The 27,817-nt window shown below is 34.6% G+C and overlaps 3 protein-coding genes and 1 long non-coding RNA gene across 9 annotated transcripts; 3 read left to right on the forward strand and 1 right to left on the reverse strand.

The window, feature by feature from the left end:
• The first annotated feature begins 2,855 nt into the window (after positions 1-2,855).
• LOC105178912 (SWAP (Suppressor-of-White-APricot)/surp RNA-binding domain-containing protein) lies at positions 2,856-8,519 on the forward strand. Its single transcript, XM_011102501.3, has 4 exons — positions 2,856-3,012; positions 4,366-5,417; positions 7,186-7,469; positions 7,616-8,519. Exons 2-4 carry the CDS (start codon positions 4,429-4,431, stop codon positions 8,359-8,361), a joined length of 2,019 nt encoding a protein of 672 aa, XP_011100803.1. The 5' UTR covers positions 2,856-3,012; positions 4,366-4,428; the 3' UTR covers positions 8,362-8,519.
• A 1,168-nt stretch (positions 8,520-9,687) lies between these two features.
• On the forward strand, positions 9,688-19,653 carry LOC105178894 (GPCR-type G protein 1). Of its 4 annotated transcripts, XR_002286576.2 has the most exons (15): positions 9,688-10,343; positions 10,688-10,788; positions 11,177-11,284; positions 11,838-11,958; positions 12,596-12,725; positions 14,448-14,526; positions 15,381-15,469; positions 15,624-15,716; positions 15,918-15,944; positions 16,068-16,154; positions 16,652-16,723; positions 17,038-17,168; positions 18,279-18,565; positions 18,653-18,900; positions 19,370-19,653. XR_002286576.2 is itself a non-coding variant. In XM_020691793.2 (13 exons), exons 1-13 carry the CDS (start codon positions 10,129-10,131, stop codon positions 18,430-18,432), a joined length of 1,407 nt encoding a protein of 468 aa, XP_020547452.1. In that variant the 5' UTR covers positions 9,688-10,128; the 3' UTR covers positions 18,433-18,592. The 4 variants fall into 4 exon arrangements, 1 of the variants encoding a protein (XP_020547452.1); XR_016063967.1 differs by having other exon boundaries at positions 18,653-19,653; XR_002286577.2 differs by lacking the exon at positions 18,653-18,900.
• LOC148789106 (uncharacterized) lies at positions 19,123-21,418 on the reverse strand. The gene is made up of 2 exons (XR_016063968.1): positions 21,278-21,418; positions 19,123-19,547 (listed from the first exon to the last, which is right to left on the reverse strand). It is a non-coding gene; the product is annotated as an uncharacterized LOC148789106 (long non-coding RNA).
• LOC105178874 (uncharacterized) lies at positions 21,281-27,588 on the forward strand. 3 transcript variants are annotated; one of them, XM_011102451.3, is made up of 9 exons: positions 21,282-21,564; positions 24,452-24,503; positions 24,796-24,869; positions 25,633-25,734; positions 25,846-25,986; positions 26,151-26,202; positions 26,685-26,758; positions 27,184-27,273; positions 27,392-27,588. In XM_011102451.3, exons 1-9 carry the CDS (start codon positions 21,437-21,439, stop codon positions 27,402-27,404), a joined length of 726 nt encoding a protein of 241 aa, XP_011100753.1. In that variant the 5' UTR covers positions 21,282-21,436; the 3' UTR covers positions 27,405-27,588. The 3 variants fall into 3 exon arrangements, with proteins under 3 accessions (XP_011100762.1, XP_011100753.1, XP_011100745.1); XM_011102443.3 differs by having other exon boundaries at positions 21,283-21,564; positions 27,387-27,588; XM_011102460.3 differs by lacking the exon at positions 27,184-27,273 and having other exon boundaries at positions 21,281-21,564; positions 27,387-27,588.
• Positions 27,589-27,817: the final 229 nt, after the last annotated feature.

The following is a 27,817-nucleotide window of genomic DNA, read 5'->3' on the forward strand; positions in this document are numbered from 1 at the left end:
TGAGTACAGAAAATACACAAAAAAAATTCGTAAAAAGATTTTATTAATTTAGTAATAAAATTAAGTTATTAACTATTTATTCTTTTAGATAAAATTGAGTAGTTAAATATTTTTTTGAATATATTTTCTTTAAAAAATATGGTAAAATATTTATAACTATTCATTTTCTTAAAAAATATTTAACTTTGGTTATTAAGCACATATATTTGTCAATTTCATTTAAAAAGCATATATGAATTTTTGGTTATATATATTTGTTGTGTATCTATTATATGTATATATTAATTTATACTCCACTTTCAATTTAAATTCTTCTCTTATTAAAAAAATTAGTTAAAAAGTAATTTGGTGATAATTTGATATACAAAATACTAAAACTATATTAAGAACAATACAGTTATCAAAGTATGAGGGGCATTTTTATACAAACAAGGATGTAAGTGTTACATTTATTAATTTAGGGGGTAAATATTACAACAGGAATAGTTCAATGGGGCAAAATGTATTTAACCCTTAAATTATTCAAATTATTAGAAAATTTCAATATCAACTATAAATATAAAATTTTAAAAATAAATAAAAATTGATGAAGTTAAATTGAAATTATTATAACAAGGGTAAAACAGTTAAAACAAAATTAAATTTATTTACAAAAAAAGTGAAAGCCGCTAGAAGCACCCCCAAGGTGCTTATAACTTTTGGCTTAAAAGCACTTTTTTTTTAATTGTTTTAGAAGCAAAAGGTGACATCTTAAAAAAAATTTATAATACTTTTTAAAAGTCAGAAGTTAAAAAGCATTTTTCTAAAGCGGTCGTAGACTCTCCTTAAGACAGACAAGGAAAGCCAATGGATAATTACTTGACAATCTCCTTCTAACTCAACTCGCTGCCATTCATGGCCAAGGGCCATCCGCATCCCCTCCTTCGTTGCCAACGGACCCCCTCCTCGACACCAGCACTCAGCCATCCATGCCCGAAGAGACCCCGAGCAACAACAGCTACACTAAGGGTGGCGACGAGTCGAGGTCGAGCTTATTTTTTTATTTTTTATTTTATTATTATTATTAGTAGTAGTAGTAGTAGTAGATTAAATCATGAGAATCACCAAATTTTTACATAAATTTATAAGTAATAAAATAGATTGCATAATGCATACTATGTTATAAATATACCAAAATATAGTATGATATTTTAATTTATTGTTATAAATATAAACTATTAATTAGTTTAGTAATAATATAATTAGTAAAATATACAAAAAAAAATTCATAGTGAACAATTTAAAATTGTAGAAAAGTATCCATTATTTTGAATAATACGATTGAAATATATAAAAATATTTTATAATTGATATTAATATATCTGCAATAAATTTATATATTTATAAATATTTGTATTATATTGATGTAACTATTATCTTACATTGTTAAACAACATGGGTCAATCGGGCCATCAAATCAGATCAAACCGTTAGATAGATCAAACTTATAGAAAAATACATTTGGTAAAGTTTTAGACTTATTGGATATACAAATATCGAGATATCGTACTTGAAATATAGGAATAATCATTCAAGATGGTGTATCATTCAATTAGGCCATGTGATTTTAAATTATACCGTCTGATATGATCTAATGGACTCAATCTTATATAAATTGGAATTTGGTATGAATCCAAATTTTAAAATATCGTAATTATTTATTAAACTTTTTGATCTTATTATATATAATAAAATAATAATAAAAATAATTAAAATTATTCAACCATCATCATTATTATTATTATTAGACTAATTCACAGGAATCACTAAATTTCGACATAAATGTATATGTAATAAAATATATTGCATAATATGTATCTTGATATAAATATAAAACTTAGAAATAGATAAAAAAAGTCATAAGCATCGCGTCGCCCCCCCTCCCCCCCACCCAGCGCGTGGGTGGCAGACATTGGCCTCCCGTGCGTAGTCCCGTGCAGCCGGCCCAAATGCGATCTCGCGGCGACGCTCATCACGACCAGTGGTTTGAGCGAGAACCGACCGCACTTGTTGGACTCATTGTGGAAGATGTTAAACAGAGAATTCTTACTATTTTTTTAGCTCGCTCTGTTAGTTCTTGTGCGTTATATAGACTTTGGCGTATCTCTTGGCCTGTTGAGGGAGACGCCATTCATTGAGAACTGTTGTACTGTTTATTTAATAAAATTTATATTTACCGGAAAAAGTCATAAGTGAATTACTTGTAAATTTAAAAAAAGTATAACACAATACAAATATATATTAAAATATAACATAAAGTTTATATGTGCCATATTGAATAATTATTTTATAAAAATATTATAACTTACTAAATTGTTGATTAAATTTATTTTTGTATAAAAATTAAACGTATAAATAAAACTACCATAATTTATTACTATCCAAAATAAATTAAAATGTATAATATTAATTAATAATCATAATATAATTTTGAGTATAAACTTGACAAAATATTGAATATGAAATTAAATATATAAAAATTTTAATATAACAATACATACAAAAAAATAAAAAAAATAGAATAAGACTCGCGAACTGATTAACAGAGGAATTGAGCTCGAAGAAGCTCGACCTAACTTGACTCGAGCTCAAAATCGAGCCGACTCGCTGGTCTGCCACCCCGGACCTACACCAATCTCCGCACCACCATCGAACAAGGCACGATCATAATTGATTTGAATAGTACTGAAACGTGGCCACTTCGGTTACAATTAATTAGGGATAATCAAACCCGGTCCGCAACAAGGCTGCACCAAAAGTCCCAGGTCTATAAAGCGACCCGGCGTCAACCCCGGGTACAAGTTAAGCCGGATCTCAAACACACACTACGCATATAAATTGTACAATTTCAATGTTGCACATAAAAAACCCTCTCTCTCTCTACATTAGTACGCAATACACATACATACCTGCAGGTCCTGCACTGATAAATCTCTAATTTGTAGGGTTTTTGTGTCTCTGCGACCCCACCAGGTAATTCTTCCGTTCTCTGTTTATGAATGCTTCGATTCATATATGCTGTGTGATAAAATTTTATTTATCCTCTTTTTTGGGGTAAACAATTATATGTGATGCGGCTTAGATCGATTTTTTTTCCTTTTAAGCAACACATTGAGACATTAACATGGCTTTTGATATATGCTTTTTCTTTTTCTGATTGTTTCGCTGCCGTATTCCCACTTGTGTGGAGTAGGTTTTCATTGTATTGTTGCCTGCTCAAGCTCGTGCGTGATGTTTGTTGTTTTAGGGCTTAGCTTATGCCATTTTCTTTTTTGTATTTAAAGTTATTATTATGGGTAATGTGTATTCTTTTTGCCTTTTGTTATTGCTTGCTGGAGCATGGTTGTAATCTTCTTTTTTGATCAATTTATTATAGGGAAAAATAAAAATTATTGTTGGAACTGATAAATCGTCCCATAGGTACAATTGGGATCCTTTTTGCATATGCATATACATAGTTGAAAATGACGATTCCAATTGTCCATCAAGAAAATGGGTCTCTCTGTGGTGGAGACATTGTTAATAGGACTTACCATGAGTGGTGGTGGTTTCTGCATTGTCTAAAGGTGAAAACTTTGAGGATTTACTAGAGGACACGGGAAACATAATCTTGTGTTAGAAGATAATAACTTGACAGCTGATGGTATAATCTGGGAGATGAGCCCAAATTACTGATAAGAGTTTTCTTTTGTAAGTGAACTTAAGAGCCCAAGAAAGAAAGTTGAATTGTAAGATCTGTTTCCTATAAGTTTTTGCTTTTATCTCCTTACCCTATCCTTAAGATTTTAAAAAAAGAACCTTCTAAATGTAGACTGCCTTTGTATGTAAATAGACATATATAACTACATTCTTTAATTGTTAAGTTGCTCAATGAAATTAAAACAGGCATTCTTTTCCTTTAAGTTCCACTCTGTAAATTTATTGTCTTTGAGAACCTCCTTTCTGTCTTCATGCTGTGGGCTACTTAATTTTATGAAATAATTGACATTAATGTTATGTTAATTAGTCTTTGAAGTATGCCTAACCTTATTAGACATGTGAGACTTTTAGGAGCTATGCAATGATTGTAGTAATTTTGTGTATGGAATTCTTAGCTTATCTGCTTCTCCATATCTTTTTGAAGTATTATCAACCTTGCAACATATGTGTAAAGGGATCTGAACTCTGAACTTTTGGACTCTGCCATGAACTAGTCTTATAGTGCACTATTTCCTCCTAAAATTACATGATACAACTAAAATGGCATATCTCATTCATTCCTTGAAGTGCTTGATTTGTTGATGTACTTTTTGAATAATGATGGGTTTTGACTGCCTTTTTCTGCAGTCGCTTGTTCAGTGGGATCTTCTAAGACCTTGGCAAGAGACTACTGGATCTCCTGGATTACTAATGGATCGGCAGCCTCATGATTATGGGCCTCCTATGACATATGGGCAGCAGCAGCAAGCGACTAATATGCAACAGCAACAACAATATGGTTATCATCCACAACATCAACAATTTCCTCCATCTGTCCATGGTCCTCCATTTTTGCCCCCTCATCCTTCCCTTCAACAGTTTCCCTACCCCCGTCCAATGCAACAAGCCCAACTCTATCCACATTTACCTCCCCATCCTCACCTTCATCAACAGTCACAAGCTTCTTTCCCTCAGCATGTGCCCCCACATCTTGCTCCATCACCTTTCCATAGTCCATATGAGTCTGCACCCCCCCCTGCGCCACCGCCATCTGATCCCGAACTTCAAAAGCGTATTGATAAGTTGGTTGAATATGCTGTCAAGAACGGTCCGGAGTTTGAAGCTGTGGTCCGCGAAAGAGAGCAAGATAATCCTGCTTATGGTTTCCTTTTTGGTGGTGAAGGGCATAATTACTACCGCTATAAGCTTTGGATGGCAACAAGACCCCTCATGGGTCCTTTCAGCCCTCCTTTCCCATCTTCAATGCCCGTGATGCATCCTCCCAACCCCATGTTGAATTCAGCACCTCATAATGCTCCGAATGCTGCTGCAGTTTCTCCTTCAGTACTCGGTTCTGCTCACCTCCAGCAACCTCCATTTCCGCCGTTCTATGAGCAGCAGCACCCTCATCACTCTCAGCCATTGGTTGGTCATAGCCGTCCTGAATTTGATCAACCTTACAGACCTTTCAAAGGTCTATCTAGACCGCTTCCATCTGATGTTGAGATGGAGCTGAATGGTGTTCTCAACAATCTTACTGGTACAAAGGAGTCAATTAAAGGTGCCAAGACTTGGTTTATGCAGAGGTCTCCTTTTGTACCTGCCCTGGCTGAGGCACTCCGAGATAGGGTGTTTTCCCTAGACGATTCTGAGAGACAGCTGCATATAGTATACCTTGCCAATGATATTCTATTTGACAGGTAGGCTCTGATTGCCTTAGTCTTCAACTTCTCTATTTTTTTCTCAACTAAAATTCTGAATATTGAGTACTCTTCAAATATATCTTTGTTGCACTTTTCTTTACTGATATTATTGCTTGTGTTCTATGTCAATATATGGTGGGTCTAATTCTATGCATTTCCCAAAAGATTCTTATTGTAGTAACCTGTGGTGGACAAATGTTAAGGATGGTTGGGACTGTATTAACTTAAATGAAATGTGGGATGTTTCTATTAAAGCAGTGTTTTTAACCTTTTTCTCCCTCTCTTTCATTCTTATACCCAAACCGAACTACCAACCAAAACATACATGGAGCAGCTATTTGTCCCTAAGAATTTATACAGTGTGTTTTAGAAGGCGAATGCAGGGGACACAGCGTTTCGTGGTTCTTGTGCAGGTGTAAGCCCTGAAGCATGGGGGGTGTGTTCTGGAATTGTTGACATTTTATTTATTTAAATTAAAATAATTTTAAAAATTAAAATAATGAGCTAGGTATTTAAAAAAAATGTAGGCAAGATTATGTTAAAAAATTAAAAGAGAAAAGTAAAAAATAAGAAACACTTAATCATTATAGCCTAATAATAGCAAGACCACTAGAAAAGTTTGAATATTACTTAACAACAAAATGTTGCTGTCTTTATTAAATAAAAGAAAATACTTAAATCCACAAATGGTAAGTGAAGACTTTATGAAAGAACAAAATGTCAAATGAGTATGATAATACAACCTTGAGGCTAGACATATATATTGAATTTAATATCTTTAGGAAACGATGGCTCCTATAGAGACTTCGGGAAAGCATGTATGTATTTTGTATTTCTTTGGGACCAGTGAGGTTTGGTTGACCTCTGTGACTTGTACATCAATCTTTTTTAAACTTGAGCTCTTTTGTTTAAGTAGCCATGCAATTAGTGTGGATTGTAATCAACTAGTTTAATTAATATGTACTTGTATGAAATATCAAGTTAGACATTTTAATTTTGTGTTATCGGCGTAAGCCCCATACTCGTAAGCGCCTATAGCAACCTTTTTGTCTGCTGTTATGTACTATTATTATTTATGCCAGAAAAATTGGCTTTTCATCTTGAGTTCTCTCTAGTTGTCATCTATAACAACTATCTCATCATATAAATTAGTAAGAAAGACATGAAGAATGCAGGTGAAGTTATTCTCTTTATTCCATTCCCCTTGCTCTCCCCCAAGGTTAGATGCTTACAGATAATAAGCCCATCCATGGCTGGGTTTGCATCCTGAGATTTAATAATGATTCGTTTTCCTCTATAATTTACCTTGGTTCCGACTCACTAGTCAAGTTCTACAAACATATAGACAAGCACTACAAAGATTATTATGAGTTTCTTCCATTTCTGATTGAGCAATCATTTAGAGTAAAATGGACTATACCGCCCTGGTTAAAATATCAATTATAGTTACATGGCTTTCATACTCCTTTGTGCACACTGTGAAATGGGAGTACTTGACCAAGTAAGTGTTTTTTTTTCTGCTTTTTAAACTCTTGTGTGGTGTGTTTGCACGAAATATTTTTTCGCTATTAATACCAATCTCATGCAAGCAGTTGATCACTTTCAGGTGTATCTAGGCAAATTTTTGTCTTAGATAATAGATTCATTATGAGGTAGTAAGAATACAAGCAAATACTTCGACCTATGAAAATTTAAGGTCCGCTATATACCCGAGAATCCAATTTGGTTTTATCACGTATTTATGTGTGGTTCCTGAAATATACAGCTTGCAGAGGCGAATCAACCCTCAAGAGCTTGATAATGAGGCGCTTGCCTTTAAGCCAGTTTTGGGTTCTATGCTGGGAAGGATATACCACAACCCGCAGAACAAAGAGGAAAACCAGTCACGTCTTCAGAAAATCTTACAATTCTGGGCCACAAAGGAAGTGTATGATCAAGATACCATCTTCTCGCTTGAAAATGAGATGATGAGTGGGATGCCACCAAATCCTTTTCCAGGTCCTCATGCAGGTGCAGCTGCTGTGGCAGGAGATCATTCTGCTGGCCCAGGTATCTGCACTAATCCACCTTTTGCATTTCTGGAGGATTAGCAATAAGAATCGGCTAGTGGCTGTCTCCTAATATGTGCATTATTGTTGCTCGTCTTTTTTGATAAACCAATGTATTTGACCTTCATGCTTACCTCTCTGTAATAGGACCGCACCAGGTGGCGAACCATAACTCATGGCAGCCTGATAAGCACAACTCCATTTCAAATACACCGGATCAAGAATATGCAGAAAAACAAGCTCCTTCAGTATCATCTCTGCCAGCCCAGCAATTTCATCCCAGTTCAATTCCTCCCAGTGGGTTTACTGGATCGTTGCCTGTGCCTTCCGCTGTTCAACCATCAAATCTACAAACGGCACCTACTCCCGGCAAAGTTGGTGAAAAACTTCCCCCTTACCCTTTGTTTCCACCTGGTCTTATTCCAGGTATGGTCAGAAAGATGCAGATTGGTAGTGGGGTGCCTTACTCTCCAATGAGCCCTCTGGATATTCCCACTGTGATTCCACCATCAAATGTATCACAGTCAGAAATTCTCGAGAGAGTGTCAAAATTCTTTAGAGAGATAGGAGAGGTTAACCCATCTGAAGGACCCATGAAGTCATCAGAATCAAGGGATGATGACGACTATGAATATGAAAGAGAGCTTCCAGCCCGTAAGGGAGGAGCTTGCATCCCTCCACCTCCTAGCCTAAACATCGACCCAGATACTGGAACTCTTGCTGATGGAAGTGTAGAACGAAAACCTGGATCAAGTAGTTCTGGCAGATTGGGACTTGGGGCAACGGCTGATCCAAATGAGCCGAGTCAATATGACGATGTCTACTCTTCATACAGAAAACAGAGAAGCACCAATTACCATTCATCTATGAGTGCAAGAGCTGCAGCAAGGTAAAACATGATGCAGTATTAAATGTAGGCGGATGAATTCACGTTAAAAGATCCTGAATTTTCTTTTTATGTGAGATACATTTTGTTGATCTATGGATTTGTAACTTTATCTGTATTTTACTTGATTTAATCGGTTTGGTAGAACTTTTACCGCCTCTTGCAGACGTTGTGACAATGATCAAATATGTGAAAATATACAAAACTGCTGTGATACTGCACTGACTAAAAGGTTACCTTTTAGTCGAAAACACTGCCGTTCTTGAATGTACCATTGCAGGGGATTGTTTGTTGTCGTTAAGAGCAATGAGTTAACTAGCTCGAAAGATTGAATTGATCAAAGTAGAAACTGGTGGAAGTATTGCCAGCTATCCATGAAAAAGGGAAAAATTGCACTTTTGATCTCACACGGCAAAGGATGTAGAGTATGTTGCACTTTTGATGTTACAATTAATGGGTTTAGCACATTTGATCTCTTCTCACTCTTAAGGGCCTTCCACCACTCCGCATTCTCCTTCTACCTACCCTGGTTTTGTAGAGCGTTCTCCTCTTAAATTCAAGATCAGGTCATCGACTTACCAACCAACCTTTAACGGTATGAAAGTACTCAAATCATGTATGACGACCCTATTTTGGTAGGATTTTCTTTTCCCCTAAAATTCAAGATTGATTATCAACTCATAACAGCTAAGTTGTGGTAGGGTTGGATTGGATGATTGTTGGGGTTTATTTCATGATTTGATCCGATGCCTCTCACTGTATTTAATGGATCCATCATCTTTAACAAATATGGAATAATACAATTTGTTTTTTTCAATTGTGAGCATTATATATATATATATATATATATATTTGTAACAATGATACATACACGAGAGCTGAAATTTCTATGTATTATTTATAAATACTAGTAATTTGTCGTGCAAATTATATAATATTATTTAAAATAATATATTTATTATTTAATAAAATATATATAATAATATTAATATTAAATTTATAAAATAATTATGTCAAAAAATGCACAAGAAAAAAAATTACTAGCAAAAGATAGTGGGGGAATGAAAGTTAGAAGAGTGCGTGGGTGAGAAGTTATTAAATCAAACTATATATTAAAATGAACATCTCAAAATAATTAAGACACCAATTCACACCCTTTCAATTATATATAGTATAGTTTCGTAAGCGGTATTTTTCTGATCAATTTATTATTATTATTTTATTTTCTCAATAAATTTCTAATATTGAAATAACACATTTTAAATTATACATCCTCTAAACTAATAAATCGATAATACTAACTTACCAAACTTTTACCAAACAAATTGTTTGCCTGTTCAATCCGTATTATAACTTTGTTCCAAAACAAGAATGGATACATAAAAAAATGACCGGAAAAGGGAATAGTATTTTACAATTATTGAGTTGAGAGTTGAAACCCCACCCTGGGAATGAATTTCAAATTTTAATTAGGAGTATTTGCTGACATAGCGATTGTATATTGCGAATTCATACTCTAGCACTGTGCTAAGCAAATTTGTTGCAAGAGAAATCAGTATTGTATTGGAATTTATGCTTGATCGATCTGGGATATCTCCCTTTTTACAAATTCGATTAGGGTTTCTCTTAATTCGTGTTGTTTCATTGTTTAAAGAGCTTCCCGTCAAGCATTGATGACAACCGCCAAACCGGAGTGGTGGTGGGTTGAAGAACGGAGTTGAGAGAACCGTGAATCTGAGGTAAATCCGGAGTAAACCCAGGAACGAAGAAGCAAATGGGGTGGGGAACCGCGGTTTACGAGGGAGTGGTGGCGGTGGGATCGCTGCTACTGCTGGGTTGGGGTGGGCTATGGTTCTTGAACAGGCGGCTTTACAAGGAGTACGAGGAGAAGCGGGTATTGGTCCAAATCATATTCAGTGTTGTCTTTGCTTTCTCTTGCAATCTCTTTCAGCTTGTCCTCTTCGAGATCATTCCCATTCTCTCCAAAGAGTAAGCTTTTCATCAATTTGTTAGTAGTCTAGTTTTACTTTCTGCTCAATCTGCCATTTGGATTTCAGGTTTTATCTTAAATTTCCTGTTTGTGAAATGCTTCTAATGAATGGTCATGTTTGTAACGGTGTAAGATAACTGCACATTCTTCTTGAATCTGGATTACATAAATCTTCTGAATTGGTGGATTTTACATGGATCCCATGATTAAGTATAAAAGAGCTGAGTTAATTTTGCATACATGTAGGAGGCCTTGGCTCTTTCATGCTATCGCTGTCATATATTTTGTCCCTTCTTTGATGGAGGCTTTTTAGAACTTTGATCTCAGTTGCTATTGTCTGTAGGGCAAGATGGATGAATTGGAAGGTGGATTTGTTTTGTCTGATAATGTTGCTCGTCTTCATGTTGCCATACTATCATTGCTATCTGATGCTTTGTAATAGTGGTAAGTTTGACAATCTCCAACTCCACATTTAAAGTTTTTTTATGTATGTTGATTTTCCCTATATTTGTGTGTTCATATTGCGTGGATGGTTGTGTGCATGAGACTGTTGGTGGCTGGTTTCGGCAATTTTTTATACTTTCAGCAACTCTTTTTATTGTACAAGAAGTTTCCTTTGTTTATCACTTATGATTTGGAGGGAATAGCATGCTAATGTTTGGGGTCAAGATTCATTCAAGTACTTTCATCATTAAATTTTTCACCTTAAGTTTTTGCTACTAATGCTCTAAAGGGAAAAGACTAACAATAGATCCAAACTTACCTATTTTTCCCCTTCCCCTCTTTTTGTCGTTCTACCAATTGTCACTATACGGTCAACTTTGTGTTTCAGGTGTTAGAAAGGAACGTGCTTCGCTTGGTGCTGTTCTATTCTTGTTGGCTTTTCTTTATGGTTTTTGGCGACTGGGTATTCATTTTCCAATGCCTTCTCCAGATAAAGGTTAGCATTTAATTTTTTATAATGGAGAATGGAGAGGGGTAAGATATATCCACAGCCTCTTACCGAATCTATTGTTGCATGCTTTTTTTTAATGGCTTCCAGTTATCCAGGGATCCATCCGACCATGAAATGATCTTTATTGCCATCTCTTTAGCACCCTACATCATTCTTTACTTTGCTGTCCACACTCTTTTTATGCGAAAGAGTTAAAGCTGCACTCATGTTGAATAAGACAATTATTTCCTCTTTGGATGACATTGTTTGGTGCAGGTTAATTTATCCAGTACCAAAATAATAGTTGTATCATAGTCTCAAATTTGGTGTTCAGTATCTGCAAACCCATTTCCTTCTAGATGGAAATTCTTCAGTTCTATCAAACTTTACTTTTACGTCGTATCTCTGTGACCTAAAAAAAGTTTGGCTTTCTGCAAAATTTTACTATTTAGCTTTGTGAAACCATTTTTATGTAGAATTTTTCTTAGAGGATATAGTTTCTGTTAAAGTATTTTATGCAGTTGCTAGCTGTCTTTATCCTCATGATTTTGTTTCTTAGGATTTTTCACTACACCTCAGTTGGTGAGCAGAATTGGGGTCATTGGTGTGACTGTCATGGCTGTATTATCTGGTTTTGGAGCTGTGAATTTGCCCTATAGCTATCTCTCTCTCTTTATCCGGTAAGAATGATGCAAGCTATATGACATCACTTAATGTGAAACTAGGGAAAGCTGAATATTTTTGCACATTGTCTTTGGATTTGCCCCAAGGGACCAAAAACAGAAATCTTGAGGTCTTACATGGGACATGCTTCTTCCTATTATTCGCATTTTGCTGGTTCACTGCATCTTAGTACTTGCTACTCAAAATTAAGTATGTAGCACAGAGCTACTATATTTAATAAGGTCTGAGTGCTGAAAGTTTTAGTTTCATCAGTCACATGGCTGATTTTGCATTAATGCAATTCTAGCCTTTCCCGCAGGCTTTCTGATTTTTCTGTAGTTTGTTTTATATGGAGCATTATGCTTGTTGCTAAAAGTATAGGTTTATGAATTAAAATTTTCAGGACCAATTTGTTTTAGATAAAAAGCTCATAAAGGGCTAATGTAGAAAAGTTCTTTTGATTATTTATTTAAGCTGAGAGGAAGTTTACTGATGCTTTTGCTGATCATATATATTTGCTTGTTGCTGCCCAGCTTTTTGTTCAAAGTTCATGTTTACTTTGGAAGTTAAAACCTTTGATGTGTTTTCCTGTTTGACTCTCTATTCAGTAACTTCCTGGTTTAATGTGTTTTCTTTTCTTTTTGCAATCTGAAGAGAAATTGATGAATCAGAAGTCAAGGCACTTGAAAGGCAGCTAATGCAGTCAATTGAGACTTGCATTGCAAAGAAAAAGAGAATAGTTTTGTGTCAAATGGAGATGGAGCGAAAGCAAGGGTCAGAAGAGGTTCAGTCATCTTGCAACCTATTTAAAACTACTCTTCTCAAATTTATTACTCCTATTTTCTTTTTGCCATATTCCAATATAAGGCACTGGTCTGCAAAATGAAAATTTTTCCCCAATTGCTAAAGCAAGGATGTAAAACCACTACTTTTGAGGTTAATGTTTGAACATAAATCGAATTTTCACTTTTTCAGCTCCCATCTAAAATGACGTGACAAGTCCACATGGATTCATATGAATAGGACTGAGGGAGGATTCCTTATTTTGTTTGTGAAAATTTATTGATTGATAATCCCAGCATTTTCAATTTCATGAGGAAATTAATATTGGGTGGGTATAATTTCCTACTTCTCTGGAGAAGTGCACGCTGCATTTGGTTCTATTTTTAATTTTCTCTAGATCTTTGTTCTATTCTTTCTCAAACCAAAACCTAACACATTCCACTTTTTTTAAACTTCTTTCTCAAGAATATCAATAAGAAGTCATGATCATTAATGTATATCCATATATATTCGATTAGTTTATATTGTAATGTATATTTAAATCATTACGTAAATATAGAAATACATATGTACATCTCCCAATCATTAAACATTTGATGTGATACCAATAACAATATATATATATATATATATGTATATATTCCTAATTACCTAAAAACAAATCCAAAAATACATCTTATTTCTGTAGTACGTTTCTGAAAAATTTCATCTTCTGGCACTTTCCAGTCAACACTAAAACAACCCGAGACTTGACCATTATTCTTGATATGTGATAGAAATAGGTCATGACAGGAATAATCTAATATGGTTAAGAAATGGTAAAGCTGAATGGTGAAACAGCCGCACAGTTATACCCTTTTGAACTTTCAAATATAGTACTTGACCCCCTTTGTTTAGCCTGATACTTTCAAATATTCTCTTGGCTAACATTTGTGAGAGATGTTTATTTATCGTTCCATTGTCACTATCTATAATGAATCTTATTTGCTGTCTGGAGAAAGAGTTTCCCAAATGTCAACAACTGCGACAAATACAACTAAGTCCACGTATAGGACATAGTGTTTCAAGTAATGGAACATGACAAAGGATTGACCAAAAGAATGAAAAAGGAAAAAGAAACCTGGCTAGAGATGATTTTACTTACCTATTTAATTCAGTGAAAAAGTTGTATAATGATCACCATCAAGGCCTATAATTGTCGTTGATGTCTATGGAATATGTTTATTGCTAAGGAAGAAAATTTTAGTAGGTTTTATGAAGAAAAAAGAATTAAGAGATTAAAGGCTTTTGGTCTAATTGGTCCGCAGAATGTAATAATCAAGAATTTGTGCCATTTTCAGGAGATTATTGGTTTAGTTGTTTGTATACTTTATTGATTTTGGTGCAGGAATTGGTTATGTAAGTTTGTGCTGTCACTCACAATTATATCATTTAGTTTGAAATTGAGAAGTTACTTTCTGGACACGGTTAAGTGGCAAAGTAGTAGAAAAATATGGGTGGTATAATGCTATTCAGAAGTTGTTCCAAGACATTTAATATTGTTTGCTGAAAACTGCTTTGCAGTTTTGTGATGAATTCATTTGATTTGTACTCTGAAATGGTTTCTAGTCTTACTATACAGTACAATTAATGAGCAATCCAATAATGGGGAGATAAAAGTATGCTATTTAATATCTTTCCCAAGAAGTTGAAATATGATTGCTGCTAAATTTTATTGTGACAGAAGTTAAACAATAGATCCTTCTTCAAGCGCATAGTTGGAACTGTTGTTCGATCTGTTCAGGATGACCAAAACGAGCAAGGTTAGTAATTGTAGAATTTGTATAGTGCTATAGCAAATTAATAAATTCTCAAGATTCTTTTAAGTTTTAAATAAGATGATTGAGAACCCGTGTTGGTGTAATCTTCTTTTCATTTGGTTTATATTCTATCTCTCTTTAGTGGCTGCTTGTGCTCTTCCAGACTACTTATATTGCTATTCATGATTGCTCGAATGACCTGGCTGTTCCAGCCCTTTGTTCCTACTGGTTGTTTGGTTTATATGATATGGTAATGCTGCTTTTGTGGCATAGACCTTTCTTCATCACATCTTCACGTCTAGCTATTGCCTTCAGCCTCTTGTATTGGACTGGCCATCTTTAACCCTTTATTATCATGGAATCCATTATTTCCATCGTCCGATAAATGCATGCACTAAACAAACACTGAAGTAAGTAACTCTGGAGTAGAAGAAAGGAAAAATGCTACTGGCGAATAGGTCGAACTGCACATGGGTGGTCCTTGTTCTTGTTCTTTTTTTTCTGATATAACCTTGAGCAATGAGCAAAAATGTTGAAACTTCTTAGTTTCCTAATTTCTTTTGCTTCTGACTTGCAAGTCCGTCGATTCCTATTTGAATTTATTTTCAGTATTTTGGCTTTTTTTTTAACTGGCTAGTAATTGGTTTTTTGCTTACAGTGGTGGAGTTTATAGTGTATATGAAAATAACATGGTCCTTTGATGAGCCATATCACTGACCCTTAATTACCATAATTGAAATGATGAGACGTTAAGCTCTTTCGTGGAGCAGAGTGGAGGAACAGGGTTTTAGAAATGGATGCTTCTTATTTTGCTTCTTTGCTACTTCCTATTGTTGTTGACTCTTTTCTTTGTCAAGATGTCAAAACCATGGAAGCAGAGGTACAAGCTTTGGAGGAGCTCTCGAAGCAACTTTTTCTGGAGATCTATGAGCTTCGCCAAGCTAAGGTATACTAGTGCTTGTCAGATTGTGTCTTTTTCTGCGTATTGCAAGTTGCATATTCTGCTAAATAAGATTGCAATTGGTTGTGGGCTTTTAAGTTTCTTGTGAAATCAAGATCCTTTTTGCAATTTTCATGTTGTTTTACTGCAATAATTTCAGGAAGCTGCTGCTTATTCTCGAACCTGGAAGGGTCACCTGCAGAATCTGTTGGGCTATGCATGTTCCGTATATTGTGTATATAAAATGATCAAGGTACTTTTCACTCATGTTATATGATTACATTCTTATGGTTCAATTTTTTTGTTGTAGTTCAATTTCTACAATAGATGAAGGACTAGTAACAGGCACACTGTAGTTATCTTTAAACTGGCCATGTTTAAGATCTACTAAAATATTCTGTAGTTTTCTGGATATGCTGATGATTGAAGTATATTTGGTTGTTTTATTTTGCAGTCTTTGCAAAGTGTTGTATTCAAGGAGGTAATGTTATAATACCCATTACGTTTATGTCGTGCAATTATTCTGCTTAGACATATGATATTCATCTTAACTCATTCTATTTCAAAGTTTACAGTATGTTAATGGAGTAAACTCTTGTCTCAGGCTGGTTCTGTTGATCCTGTGACAAGGACAATCAGCATATTTCTGCAGTTCTTTGATATAGGCATCAATGTAACTTTATTATCACAGGTTAGTGTCTGCCTTGCATCACTTTAACTTCCTGCTGTGTTATCCATTTCCCTGTAGCATGCAATGTCAAAGACATCCTTGACGTTTCAGATTACTTGGTTGTTGAACGTGAAGCACTCAATTTCAAATTCTAGATTATATGAAAATCTTTTATTATTTGCTACAATTTACTTTGTGGGGTCTGTGGCTTGTTTGTTAATGCATGTGAGCAAAGATGGATCAACATTGAATAATAAACATAAGAATGGATTTCCCATCATTTGTGCATTAAGGTCTCAAATAGGCTGTATCTATATCCAATAATTTGAGAAAAGAAAACTGTATGCTTAAAATTACGGATATTTGTTTGCCGAATGACAACTAAAAATCAGGAGGATGCTACATATAGTATAATATTTCAAATGAAAGCCATTCGGTGAATTATATTCTATCTTCAGATATATTATATAACCAGGATACTCTTCATGAGTAACATGTTTTTGTCTTCTGTAATGCAGTACATTTCCCTTTTATTCATTGGGATGCTGATAGTCATATCTGTACGAGGATTCTTAACAAATCTGATGAAGGCAAGTGTTTAATCCTCCTCTCGTCAAGTTTGTGTGGCATATTTGCTCTCATCTTACCCTTTCTTATCGCTTTGAGCTAGTTTGTGTTCTCTAGGAGGTTGTGGCAGTTGTCTGCTTCTTTCATTGAGTTGACACATGATTCTTCTTGCTCACAACGAAGTAGATAGGAATTCACTGCAAAGCAACTTAGTTAATGAATAATAACCTTTTGTAAAGTTTTATGCTGGTGCATGAATAACCTTAATACTGTTGCTTGAATGGTTGATCACAGTAGTTTCCTGGCATCTGATACCTAACTCCGGGATTTTGTACAGTTCTTTTTTGCTGTTTCGAGAGTTGGTAGCGGATCTTCAAGTAACGTTGTCCTTTTCCTCTCTGAAATAATGGGGATGTATTTTGTTTCTTCCATACTATTAATTAGAAAAAGCTTGGCAACAGAATACAGGTATGATCAGTTGTTATTAGTAGACCCTTTTCTTTTTCAAGGTTATGTGTCTTTTGGTGTAATGGAATTGTGCAGATTGTCGGAATAATTTTGATTGTTGCTGCTTGTTTCTCCTTCTTTCAATAATTTTGTTAATGTGATCAATTTATTGCTGTTCTCCAGTATTTATTTAATTTTCTTAATGTGATCTATAGACTACTATTTGTTTTCCTTTTGTTTATGTTTTTTGTTTTGCATTCTATCCCTTAAATTACTTGAACCGCATGATACGCAGAAATCTGTCTTCCAAGTTTGCTATGAGGAGCCAAATAATTCTGATTTAAGTTAGCTTCTGTAAAATCTTAGATTGACTTTTGCGGCCGTGGAGGTGCACACTTGGGGGTTTTATGCAGGAAAAATACTGATATTCTTAATTTAAAGAAATCATTCAACAAAGTTTTGATTCTCCAGTTCCTACCATTAATGCATAAATAGATTTCTAAAGATCATATGTAGAAGGGTGCTTGAACAAATAAGCATGCTGCGTATTGACACATGAGAAGAGTATCTTGTATGAGACCTTTTGAATTTTTTGTGGACTATGCATTTGCCCATATTTTGGTAACCCTTTGACATTGAGAAGCTCTCATGAAATCCCGCACCTAGACATTGATGGCTATGAATAATGCTGTTTGTCCTAGTATTTACAGGATGGTATTTGACTAGTGTATCTATCTTGTAAATTGCAGTATACTATTCGAATAAGCATTTTGACTTAGATAAATCTTTCTTTAGCTGGCTTTTTCCAGTTAGTGGCTTTCTTGAGGTTGCTGTGATTAGTGTGGGAAAGGCGGTCAGAGAATCCATTTAACCTGTGTGGATGCATAATACTCCTATTGGCTTTTACCTCTCTGCTAACCTGTGTGACATTGTTTGAATTCTTCCCTCGGCAGAAACTATTTCCTTTGTTTTTAAAGTCACATGTGTTGCTTGCATCTCGTGAGCTGACAAAAGTTATAGTAGTAAACTAGTATACTCGATCATATTGCTGCATTCTTCCCAGACTTCCAAGATGGCTGGCTTTCATTCGTTGCTTTTTAGATGTTTTGATGCAGACGTGTTCTTCTGCAGGATGATTATTACAGATGTCCTGGGTGGTGATATTCAATTTGACTTCTATCACAGATGGTTTGACGCCATCTTTGTAGCCAGCGCATTCCTTTCTCTGCTTTTGCTCTCAGCGCATTACACGTCTCGCCAGGCCGACAAACATCCGATAGATTAACTATTCTATACAATTGTCCCAAACAGTTCAAATATCTTTCATTCTTGTGGCATATTTCTTACTGATTCCTCCAAAGGACTGGGTGAGGATTGGTGTTGGATTTGGATACAGAGTATGGTAAAGATGAAAATGGGTAACTTGCATTTACTTGTCTTCCTAATCTGGTAACTTTTGCTTCTTTAATTCTATTTATTTATTTTGTTTACTGTTACATTTTCAGTTCTTATCTTTAGTTGAGTTGGCATCTCCCTTCCTCAATGAATGAACGGTTATGGGTTCAAACTCCGGTTCCTCCACCCCACACTACTTGTAATCTAAAAAGGAAAAAGATTCTATATTTTATGTTAATCCGCGCTTTGAGAGCATGGTTTAATAACAAAATCTAACACCAAGCTCTTGAATTCGATGTCGATCATCACTGTTGATGCCGAGGAATGGACTAGACAACTGGAGGGGTCAGTTAAAAGAGTAAGCCTTCAGACCAGTATAATGCTAATGTGCCGTTCTAGATATGACATGCTACAACTAGCTGAAGAGTTGGGCATTTGCTTGTGGTTAAAGACTAAATATACGGGCTTCGTTTAGTTCATATAATACTATAAAGCATGACCGAATGTGGTGGAATGATGGTTACTTTTTATTATTCATTATATAGTGTTTGATTTTTTTTTTATTTATTAAAAGCATCCGAAGGTGGGGGAGGCTTTTTGGAGTCCCCATCCATTCTTCATTGAAAATAAAACGTAGTCAACATTACATCATAAGCGCAACAAAACATAGGAGGAGTACTACTCCTTTACATTGAAACAATTTTCCAGTGACATCATATTTGTTGTTTCTGCTATCGTTTTTTGATTCTCCTTGTCTGAATTTTTGGACCGCACGAGTTGCTCCTTTGTTTCATCACTTGAATTTTTTCCTCCGTATTCTTGACCAGGTACTCTGGTATCTCATCTATGGGGAGTTGATTTCTAGACAGTTTGGCTGGAGAGGCCAACTCCTGTAACAGTTGCTTTGCCAGTCTGTATCAACGGGGTTGCAATTGGTCGAACAAATTGGGTCGCAGATCTTCAATAGCATGGCACTACTGACCATACTCTCCCCTCATCTGAATTCTGTTCGACAAGCATGGTAGCATTTCCCATATGTATTCAATTTCACTCAGCCACTTTATATTCCAAATTCTCCTCACCCATTTTATATAGTGTTTGATTTGACTTATTGTATGTGTGATATCTCATATGATAACATAATATGGTATTTAGTTGAAAAGACTACAAAGTATGATTAAATGTAAAAAGACCATTAAGGATAAATTATTTTTATTTTAAAATTATAGCTTGTGGATGATTACATAAGACAAAAAACCCCTTAATATTTATTAAAGTGCAATTTTTAAGATAATAATTGTTGTGGTGTATTCTCGTTCTTTCTTTTTCTATATTCATATAAAACAGAAGTCTAAAATAGACATTTGATAAAGAAAAAAAGAAACAAATATTCATATTAAGCATGCATGTATTTAACGATTAAAGTCAAGTCTAGCATTAATACTGAGCTCTAATACTATGAACCTAACATGCGATTATACATGACAAATAATCTTATCATATCTAATCATACTGTACTGAATCATCATTCTTAAAAGTCCGACTATTATTTGTTTGATGATGGTGAGTAAAAGATACCAAATAACAAAAATCAATATATGCTCTTACTCGTGAGAGTAAATATAACATTATATGATCGAGTTCTCTTACTCCTTTCTAACCATTTTACGTACGGTGAATTATATTGATATTCTTTGAAGTTAGGGCAAAATCTTATCTTTTTTTCGCTAAATTATAATTACATCATAATTGTAATTATAACTACACTTTCTATTCAAAACTTACACACACGCCTCCTGAAAAATATTACACTAATACCCCTTAGGGATGTACCTAAATACAAGGGTGTTTGTGTAATTTAGTTTAACTTGAAGGGTGTTAATGTAATTTATCCTTTTATGTATTATCATTAAATTCATTACATTAAATTTAAAATAACGTAATCAATGTCACCCAGCAATCTTTTTCTTCATTGGTCTCGAATTATTATATTATTAATTTTAAATTATTCTAATTTGTCATTACATTGCAATTCTAATTTGTCATTACATTGCAATTCTAATTAAGCAATGCTAAAGCCTAAAACAAACCTTCTTTCTTTAAATTACTATCATAAATACCTATTTTAGTAATATAAATTTAACCAAGGGATAATTATATTATTCTTTTTTAAAATTTGATATAATTACACATAAATAATTGTAATTTAAAAAATTACATATAATATTTATGGGATTATAGTTATAATTTACATTGGCATCCTCGTGGGACAAACACTTATAAATACTCCTAAAATAAATTACACCGATACCACTTAAGGAATATATATATATATATATATATAATTTTATAAAAAATAAGAGATAAAACTCAAGATTATTAATTTAATTACCCAATTTTATTTATGAAGTTTAAAATAAATTGAAATAATTATATTTTACACTCCTAATTTATGATTTGTTTATAAAAATCACCGCAACTTTTTGCATACTTATAAAAATCATCCTTGACAAACATAAAGTAAAATAAGCTTGTGTAATGATGTTGACTTTCTGGAGGGGTGTATATATAATTTTTAAAAAATACGAGTGATTTATGTAAATGACATTGACGTTACTTATAGGTGTATATGATATTATCCAAATATAGAGGTAGTTTGTGGAAATAGAATGTAAATCAGGGGTGAAAACGTAATTATCGAAGAAATAAATTTGTGGGAGAAGCTTATTACATACTCTGCAGAAGAAGTGGTCCCTGGCGAGACGTGGAGCAATGGCCTTCCCATATTATCTCCGCAGCTCAAACGCCATAGACTACTCTTCTCCCGTCTACGTTCTTGATTAAATTCCAACTCCCACAAGTTGTAATGACAAACAATACAGAGGTCCTGATCAATGGCGGCGGCGGCACTTGCAGTTGGGCTGAGAACAGCGTTCATGGTGTTGGGATGTCTGATCACAGCCACTGTTATTTACACCATTGCCACCGATGGACTCCCTTTTCGCAAAGAACTCCTCACCCCGTATGCAAACTTTTTTTACGCTTTTTATTGGATAGTTGAAGTTATGATTGATTACTTGGGGGGGGAAGAAGAGTTTCTGTCTTATGTGCTCTATGTGTTTTCTTTGTGCTGCTAGATTCCTATCTTGTAGGTGTTTGATCAGTGTTCCTACCCTATTAGACCCTTTATTCCAGAAGAGCATTTATGTAGGGTTTAAACACCCGTTCGTGGTATTTCTTTCCGAAATTCCTAACCAACTATTACAAAAGAATGGAGGACAAAACTCCTTAAATAATTAAAGGTCGAAAATATAAACAAATATATTAACAAAATAAACAGAATAATGAATATGAATATGAGAATAATAATTAGTTCAGATATTGCATCCAACCAACATATGCTCAAAATACTCAGTCACAGAGACTTAGCCACCACCATGGTTACACCACTGTACCACACCATAGGATCACAGAGATCTCAGAATTAACTCGGCCACAAAGACCCACTACAGAGCTCACTTAGAACTTTTAGACTGAAGGAGAAGAGTGTGTGTAGTAATCTGTTCTAGGAGCCGAAGGGGAGAACTCCTTTTAAAGGGGAGAACAAACAGTAGAAATGGACGTCCATGGTGGCTTTCCAAAAGCCATTAAGTTGGCTTTGGAAAGCCACCACCAATGGTGGTGAAGGAAGGTAAGAAAATCACAGAATATCCATGGCGGAAAAGGAGAAGAAGAGAGAATCACAAATTGTCGGTTAGGAGAGACTGAGAGATATTAGGGTTAGGTTAGAATAAATAGGTAGTGAGGTAGGTCGGGTGTAGTGGGTTGGGTAGGTTAGTGGGTAGCCAGGTGGGTTGGGCTTTTATCAGATGGGCCTACCATTAGTGGTCATTGGGCCATTTTTATAACATATAGTTGTATCACATTCAGACGCAGATGCAACAATATTATCATACATAACAGTGCACATGTAAAGATTATACCTTCTTTCGGCCTTAAACACAACCAATGAACCTTTCATAACTTTCATGAGGCCTTTGCCCCATCTGCCTTCTAAACTTTCTTCCTCGAGAGCAGCACACAAAATAAGATTATGACTCAAATCAGGAACAAATTTGACGTTTCTTAAGGTTAACTTATAACCTTCTTTAAAACTTAATGAAATATCACCCAGACCCTTGATTTCATATTTCTTTTCATTAGCCATGGAAACAAAACCAGAATGTTCATATTTAAAATTTGAAAAAATTTCTTTAGAAGGATTCATGTGAAAAGTGCAATCGGAATCAATCAACCACTCATGTTTATTCAAAGAATAAGCAGAATTAGCTTCACATACCACAAAAACTTCACCAGAGTTATCATCAGAGACAGTATTAACTTTTCTTTATCGTCATAAAATCTATCTCTATTTTCCCTCATAGACTTTCTACAGTCTTTTATGTAGTGTCCCTTAATACCACAATTATAGCAACGTCTTTCTTTTGTTCTATCTTCCTTATATGAGTTTTTTCTTGGTCTAGATTTACTCCTACTACCACTTCTACTTCTGCTATTATATCTGAAATTAGTGTTTCTAAATTTAGGTCTTCCCCTAATAAAATTAACCTCATGTTGGTTTTGACTAGGTTTATTAGCCTTTAAGTCCATTTCTTTGCTTTTTAGTCCATTTACTACTGTTTCAAGATTCACACTATCCCTACCATATTTAATAGCAGCTTTGACATCAGAGTATGTTTCAGGAATAGCATTAAACAAGAAATATGAAAGTATTCATCTATGTTTTTATCACTAGTGAGTTTTACATCTTGTATAAGCTTAGTGAAATCATCAAGGTTTTCATCAATGTTTTTTGATAGATCCAATTTATATCTGAAAAAATTTTCTAATAAAAAGAGTTTACTAGGTAAGGATGTTTCAGTGTAAAGCTCTTCTAATTTTTTCCACAATTCTTTAGAGGAATTTTGTTTTCCTACTTTCCTAAGAACAGTATCGGATAAATTCAAAATGATTTAAGAGTAGACATATTCGTCATTTTTCAATTTCTTTTCTTCAGAAACATTTTCCATGTATTTTCCATCAATAGTTTTGAAAACTTTTTATTGAATAAGAATCCCTTTCATTTTTTGTTGCCATATGGAAAAATCACTTTTGCCATCAAAGGGTTGAAGATTATAACCAGCCATTTCAGTTTTCGAAAAAATGTTACTCGAAAATTAACAAAAAGAAATTTCAAACGTTATAAGAAAACTTTATCAAAAATGGCAGTGATTTCAGAAAGAATATTTTGACAGAATGTTAGCTATTTCAGACAAAATTATTCCAAACAGTCAAGAATATCAATTATATCAACAGAGTTCAAAATTAATCCCAAAGAGCAAATCTTAGCACTTCACAGTAATATTTAGCAATAATCACACAGAAAAATTGTCAAAGCAAATCACAGAAAATTGTAGATCACAGTAATTTCAGAAAATGCAGATCACAAAAGATAATAAAGCACTCAGTGGGAGATCACAGTAATGGCGTCACATTATTACTTAAAGTGCTTTTGAGGGAAGAAAAATGAATGTGATGAATTTGTTACTTATCTTAGTCAATTAGTTTCCACAGATTTCTCTGTTAAATATTCTTTCACTTAATCTATGTAGTTGTGTTTTAACTTTTGCATCATATATCAAAATGATGTTAACCAAATCGATATAATGTGTATCAACTCCTAATTATTCATATGGATAGAATAGTAAAGGTAATGGAGCATTGCTGTACTTTTGATCTAAGAAACTTAGTCATTTCTTCTGTCAAACATTTTATATTTATCTTTTACCATTTTGAATTTGAAAATGGCTTAAACGTTAAGTAATCATCTTCATGCAGAATTTTAAATAGTTTTGTAATTTTTGATGCAGGTGGATGGCAGCGACCCTGGTTGATTTTTATATCAATATTCTAGCAATAGGGGTATGCAATGTTTTCATTATGGTCTGTCCTATTCAAATATGACTTCATCTTTTGTTGACCAGGTCTCAGATATTTTCTGCTGCTTTTAATGCATTTCAAAAACGTACAACTAGTCTTTGGATGCATGACATTTAATGCTGAAGTTGGAAAAGACAAAAACTTGTAGTAATCCATTTTCTTGCATATATATGTCAATTGGACTATGATGATAGGCTCTATAAACCCCAAGCGCTTCTATTTCTTTATACCTGTACTTGTATTCTCTGATATTTGTGTGTTTTCACCATATCAGGCATGGATTATCTACAAGGAACCAAACTGGATTCGTTCCCTGATTTGGATAATTTTACTTATATGTTTAGGAAGGTATGGTTGCTGTTGTTCATTCCAATTTGATCAACTTGTCTAAAACTGTCATATGATCAACTCATGTTCCAATTTTACTTGTTTTCTAGATGCAAGTAACACTTGACCTTTGTATAGAGAGTTTCTTGTTATCGTCTCCAAGTCCTTCAAAATTTAAGTATTTAGATGAGGTGGTTATTCGATATGGTAACAAAGCAAGGCAAGGGAATTGGACTCAAGTTTGCAACCACCTATTCATGACAAATTTCACATGAAGAAAAATACTGCCGGCACGTGAATAGATTTTTTAACATGTTAAGATTACTGTATCGGATGCTTCCTATAGTTGTTACCACGGAAGGGTAAAAAGATTAGAAACTAGCTAAAGACCAGCTACGGATATTTCAGGCGATTTAGTACTTGAGCTTTCGATTAATGGCTTTATCCCTTCTGCACTGATCATCTATTAGATGCAGGTTCTTTTTCATCTAGAGATTGTTAATGGGATTACTTTACCAACAATTGTATTAGCTACTCTTAGTTTGTATGTAACGGTATGTCCAGCAGAAAACCTGGCAGCTCCCAAGTATATCTTACATTAACCGGTGAAATGAGCTCCTTCACTTTTTCTGTTTGTTTCATTTGTAACATGTTGAGATCAGTTGTTTCAAAGTATGGTTGTGAATTTGTCATAATCGTCTCATGCATTTCCAAAACTGATGGATATATGCATGAGAGATACGCTTGTCAATGGTGGTGAACCTTTTAATTTTCTTCTTTGCAGCATTACCACATGTGGGTACATTGTTGTCCAGTTTCTAAAGTTGTCTCCTCAAGAATCGCAACAAGATCCTATTTACTTTGTCTTGCTAAGAAATAGGAAAAAGTAAGTAACCTTCTTATGTGACTCCAGACACTACCGCATTTGGGTTGTATCACAGTAACTTAATCTTTTTTGATTTGATAAGGGTTTAACTGAGAGCCATTTTGTCTTTAGGGATGGAACTGAATCAAAGAGATTTCTATCTATTGCAAGTGCAAGGATTCTTTTCACTGCTTTGGGTTGTCTTATGCTGGGGACGTTGATTTACACTATTGCCACTGATGGATCTCCATTCCGCCGGGACGTTTTGACTCCGTAAGTTTCTTTCATGCTCATGTTGAAAGTTGAACTTTCTGAAAACCTCAAGGAAACAAGTATAGAGGGAACATTTTATCCAGCTTTCAGCTAGCAATTTCCAGTTTCCTCAACACTGGTACTTATATTTATTCAATTTCTCTAAGGAGTTATCATCTCTGCAGGTGGCTGTCAGCAACACTGGTTGATTTCTATGTCAATGTTTTCGCTCTATCGGTAATTCTCAATGCAGACTTCTTTAACTGTGCAGTTCAGTTTTTTCATATCAGTTCGCTTACGAATTGCAACTAAATATAGATTTCTTATCATATACTATACTTCTTTCTTGCACGGGTGGTCAGCGTGAAGCTGTTCAAAGTTGCTAAAAGTTCCCAATGGGGCTTGCAGATCATACTAAGATGCATTTTAGGACTTGTTGCAATAGCGATAAGGTCTTTTAACATGCGGCAATATATGCAAGTTCAAGTATTTTTTTCCCAATATTAGGAACTTATTTAAGTGTTCAGAGTGAAAGTGATGCTATTAGTATACCATCGAAACTCATCTATTTTTGTAGTTTACCTTTCTCCTTAAAACACAACGACTTTTGAGTGTGGTGGTGTGACTGTTTTAGTCTCAGTTATATTTTGAACTTATCCTGGACTTAGTTGCTATCCCCGTCATTTCAACAAATACTATTGACATTTTTGTCATATCAGGTTTGGGTGGCGCACAAAGAATCAAATTGGAAAACTGCAGCACTTTGGATCATTCTGTTGATCTGCTTCGGAAGGTAATTTCTCCTTCGATGCAGTACTGCAACCATCGGTTTTCTTTGTTAATTCTCTGCTGATAACTTGCAGTTCTCTTTTTACTACATTCCTAACTTGGATAAACGTATAGCATTGAACATGTTCCCCGTCAGTTGCCAAAGTTTCTTGAAGGGGGTTGGGGTGAATTCCCCTTGCTGTTGAAGGAGATTGCAGCAATTTTCTTTTGATCTTATCAGCACAATCTTCCTTCATGTGCCTCTACTTTTGCTTATTACTGCTTTCCTCATCTTTCCTCCTCATTTTCATGATCATGAGCAACATATGTTCCACCCCTTTTTGCCATAACAAGCAATAATTTGTTCATGTTGATGAAAATTCTGAAACTTTCCCCTGCTTTTTATGTCATTTATCTCACATCACAACATATATTCGCTCACTTTTTCAGTATCACTACTTGCGCTTATATCGTTCTACAACTTTTCCATCTCTCGTCTGGAGATCCCGTCTTCCTTGTTCTTTTCAGCAGCAACAGCAGGCAAGTCTGTAACTATGATGGCAACAGTATAGCCCAGACGTTGCTCGTTTATTGATACGGTAGACGCAATCTGACCTTCTTTAACTTGGGAAATCTTTTCTTGTTGATGGTAGGTCAGGAAATGGCTATGAAGGAACTTTACAGACACAAAAATGTACAGCTGGTTAGGTAAAATTGAACCTTCTTCATGAAATTTGGTTCAGGATTGAACACACAGACTCAGATAGATCTGATGCCTATTCTTCAAGGCTGTTGGCTATTCTCTGTATAAACTTTCATTTGTAATTTTTATGGTATGGAAAAGCAAATTTGTTATGTGTATAGACTACTATGCTATGTTGCAAGCTAAATTACGGCAAGTTTTCCTAAGATTTGATACAATTATGAATACTGTTTATGGTTTGAGAAATTAACGAGACCCCCAACTTTTAGGTTTTTTTTTTTTTTAAAAAAAAGAAATATATTGGATGAATGTTATTATCGAAAAATATGACAATTTTAAAAAATATGTGTAATCATATTCAATACAATATTTTAGAATGAA

This window comes from Sesamum indicum, linkage group LG2, assembly GCF_026168435.1.
Source record: "Sesamum indicum cultivar Baizhima isolate 11 linkage group LG2, ASM2616843v1, whole genome shotgun sequence".
NCBI lineage: Eukaryota > Viridiplantae > Streptophyta > Magnoliopsida > Lamiales > Pedaliaceae > Sesamum > Sesamum indicum.